The sequence below is a fragment of the Populus euphratica genome, unplaced genomic scaffold, assembly GCF_000495115.2.
Source record: "Populus euphratica unplaced genomic scaffold, PopEup_1.0 scaffold2.1, whole genome shotgun sequence".
NCBI classification, from domain to species: Eukaryota; Viridiplantae; Streptophyta; class Magnoliopsida; order Malpighiales; family Salicaceae; genus Populus; species Populus euphratica.
Window position 1 is genome coordinate 6404733 of NW_011499846.1, and position 3218 is coordinate 6407950.

Here is a 3218-nt window from a genome sequence, read left to right on the forward strand (position 1 = left end):
TCAAAAAAATATATATAGCTAGAGAATCAACAAGTTTATATCAGATTAAAAAAATATATAAGGTTACTTAGCTTTGTTATCATGTCGTAGTATATTTTATTATTATTAACTTTATTGTACATAACCCCAAGTACATAAATAAATACAAAAGATGGTGCGATATGGTTACCATCTATTACTATTCATGCATACCTATCTCTCAATGATCTGTGTTATGCTGAATGGCAAAAAAAAATACTAACACTTCCACTTTTCTCTCCTGATCACGAGATACAGATAAAAAAATCACGTTTCTTTGACTTGATGGATTGCCTTTAAAAGCAGCGATTAGAAAGAATCTCTCCAAAATCAATCGGGGTAGCCCTTGGTTGGCGCAACGGCTATGTCCTACTACCTTTTTTTCATGATATTACATGGACCGAATAAGCCCTTAAGCTGCACCTCAAACAAACCGACAAACCATGTGACTCAACTCAAAGATAATTACCCACATGACCATCTTGATCATTTGTTTTTTTCTTTTTGGGATAAAATCTTGATCATGTTATAGAAGAATAAAAAGGTAGAATTATTAATGCAGTTAGAAAGGTATTATCATACCACTGTCACAGTAGGCTAGCCAGGTTTCTAGAAAAACAAATTAAAAAATGGTAGACATCTTGATTAAGTAAAGATAATGGTTGACAGTGTCATCGCATCCAAGAACCCTTCACTTTTATTTATTTATTAATATTACTACATGCTATACATTACTTGCATTATTACCATACACATAAAACTGCTGTCATCATAAAACTATTCTGACTTTTAAGAACTACAGAATGATTATTTGTAGGGTAATTCTGTTATGCACCTGTGTTTGACAAGTGGCATAGTGTGTCGGGGGAAGATCTAGTGGTAAAATTCCAGAGGTCTATCTCGTTGTTATAATCTTGAGTTCCATGATAAGATCTGTTTGATGGTAACGGAAATGATGATCGTAAGTTTGGCAATCGGAGATCATGATGAAGATCAGTAGGGGTGCAATAAGTCATGGTTGGGTCAATGGGGAAGCAGGATAATTGCCTAGAGGTTTCAGTCTGGCCATTAAGCTGATAAGCAAATAGACGATCAAGGGTTGCCCAGTTGTCAAGGCCAGGGTCCAAGGGGCAACTCATCTGGTTAGTTATTGAACCTTCACTCTCTGTGATCATGGGTTGGTAGCAATTTTGGCTACTGATAGAGTTTGGACTCTCTAGGCTTGGAAGCTTCATGAATCCATCATGGTGGACATAGTTGAGATATCTAGCACTATTGTCTGCTACATTTTCTTCTTTGCAAGTCCTTCCCATATAATGAAATGTCTGATCTATAGTGTCTTCATCGCAGGAACTTAACATCTGGTTCCTTGTATCTGCACTGATGGGTGATGAACTAAAAGGTGTGTCCAGGGTTTTGTTGAGGTTTTTCTTCTTGAAGATACGGCAAACCACCCATCCCTCTTCCTGTGCCGCCTCCTCTTCCATAACATTGGAGACCTAGACATAAGAAAAAATTATGATCACAAATATAATGCAAACATGATCAATGACTCGCTATTAACAACTTGACTACAAAACCAGTATTACTAGATATCAAGGTTAAACCTGCTTAATTACACTGGTATCACTGGTGCTATCGTCCAGCCTATATTCATGCATAATCCAATCGGATTTTTGTCCATGTGGGGCTCGGCCTTTGTAGAAGACTAGAGTCTTTCTCATTCCAATCCGCTTGCCAGTGCTGTATATCACCTTGTCACGGCCAGTAGCCTTCCAAAACCCAGCAGCAGTTGCCCGATTGGTGCGCGTACCAGTTGGATATTTCTTGTCCTTGTGGCTAAAGAAGTACCAATCATTTTGTGGGGTGGTTCCTATTTTGCATCTCTCTGCAAGAAACCGATCGAATCCACATTAACATCACTTCGGAACACATCAAATATCATTAATTTGAAGAGGATGTAAGAATATATACATGGAACTTGAAGAGGATAAAGTTATAATTAAGATTTCTTTAACGATTTAAGTAGAAAGAAATCATAAGGAATACTATAGAAGCACACACTAGATATAATTAAGCACCTTGTATATCCCACGGTTCAAGCTTATTAAGATCAACATCCCGGATCACGTCTAAGTCAATCCTCTCAAACGAGACCTTCTTCCTCAAGTAGAAATGCAAAAGCTCTTCTTCTGTGGGGTGAAATCGAAATCCAGGAGGGACCTGGGATTGACCATTAACAGATATACTCATGTTTTCTGTCATTCGCAAGGGAGAGTGGATTAGGAAAAAATATACTTAGGAAAAGAGATAGTGGTGGAGTAACTGCAATAATGGTGGTGTATCAAAATGGGCACCTATGGAGGACTTTATATATGTGCGGCAGGACATAAACGGCCAAAGATACACGAGAAAATTAATTTCTGTTTTCAGGGTGACTAGAGCAATGGTCTTCAAGTGGGGTTCAGTCCACTATGCGTCCGAGAAGAGCGACCCACCTACCTCGATCTGGAAAGGGGCCGGGATTTTTTTTTGGAAATTCAAAGTGGGTCCATGAGTAGGGTATCGGATTTAGGTCCCACATGGACGTTGCTGCTGGCAACTCGACTACAGGGGGCACGCCCCCATCGCAACTATGACACTCGACCTTAAAATCTCCATAGAAAAGCACCTCTCTTGAACAATCTCTCTCTTCTCTCTGTCTCTCTTTCTACTTGCGCAACCACCACAACGAGAAAAAGATGATGGGTGGGTCTCCCTCTGCCCTTTCGTTTCGCTTGTGCAACCACCGCAACAAGAAAGAAATGATGGGGTCGGCAACGTGTTATCGTGCCGCGTTCAAGACAAAGAAGGAGATGCTATAGGATGACAGGAGTGGACACGAGCGCTGTATATTGATGGAAAAACACAAGATAATATTGTCATGACTAAACGGCAACTTTACTTGGGTATGAATATGAAAGAGGTTTAAATTCTACATTTTTTAAAGCAGGAGAGATATTAATGGGAACTGAGTTGCAATTCATTGAGAACATGAATTACTTTTTAATCAAATCATTTAATCTATCAAAATTAAATCAACCTTCCATGTGATCATTGAATACACGACCAAGAATTTAATTATGAAATAATATATGAAATCCTAGTTAATGAAAAATACATGACCAGCTGGAACAACCTGTCAACTTACACGGTAAAAT

At 38.8% G+C, this 3218-nt stretch overlaps 1 protein-coding gene across 2 annotated transcripts; it reads right to left on the reverse strand.

The window, feature by feature from the left end:
- Positions 1-692: 692 nt before the first annotated feature.
- LOC105135834 (NAC domain-containing protein 43-like) lies at positions 693-2416 on the reverse strand. 2 transcript variants are annotated; one of them, XM_011040904.1, is made up of 3 exons: positions 2100-2416; positions 1626-1906; positions 693-1517 (listed from the first exon to the last, which is right to left on the reverse strand). In XM_011040904.1, the coding sequence occupies exons 1-3, from the start codon at positions 2281-2283 to the stop codon at positions 846-848; spliced, it is 1137 nt and encodes a 378-aa protein (XP_011039206.1). In that variant the 5' UTR covers positions 2284-2416; the 3' UTR covers positions 693-845. The 2 variants fall into 2 exon arrangements, with proteins under 2 accessions (XP_011039206.1, XP_011039213.1); XM_011040911.1 differs by having other exon boundaries at positions 1638-1906; positions 2100-2414.
- Between the last annotated feature and the right edge of the window lie 802 nt (positions 2417-3218).

Excerpts from the sequence above, each read along its gene's own strand:
- LOC105135834 (XM_011040904.1), bottom strand. The coding sequence starts at position 2,283 with ATGACAGAAAACATGAGTATATCTGTTAATGGTCAATCCCAGGTCCCT. Across the intron at positions 1,907-2,099 it reads TGAACCGTGGGATATACAAG|AGAGATGCAAAATAGGAACC; the intron begins GTGCTTAATTAT and ends GGTTTCTTGCAG. Across the intron at positions 1,518-1,625 it reads ATACCAGTGTAATTAAGCAG|GTCTCCAATGTTATGGAAGA; the intron begins GTTTAACCTTGA and ends TCTTATGTCTAG.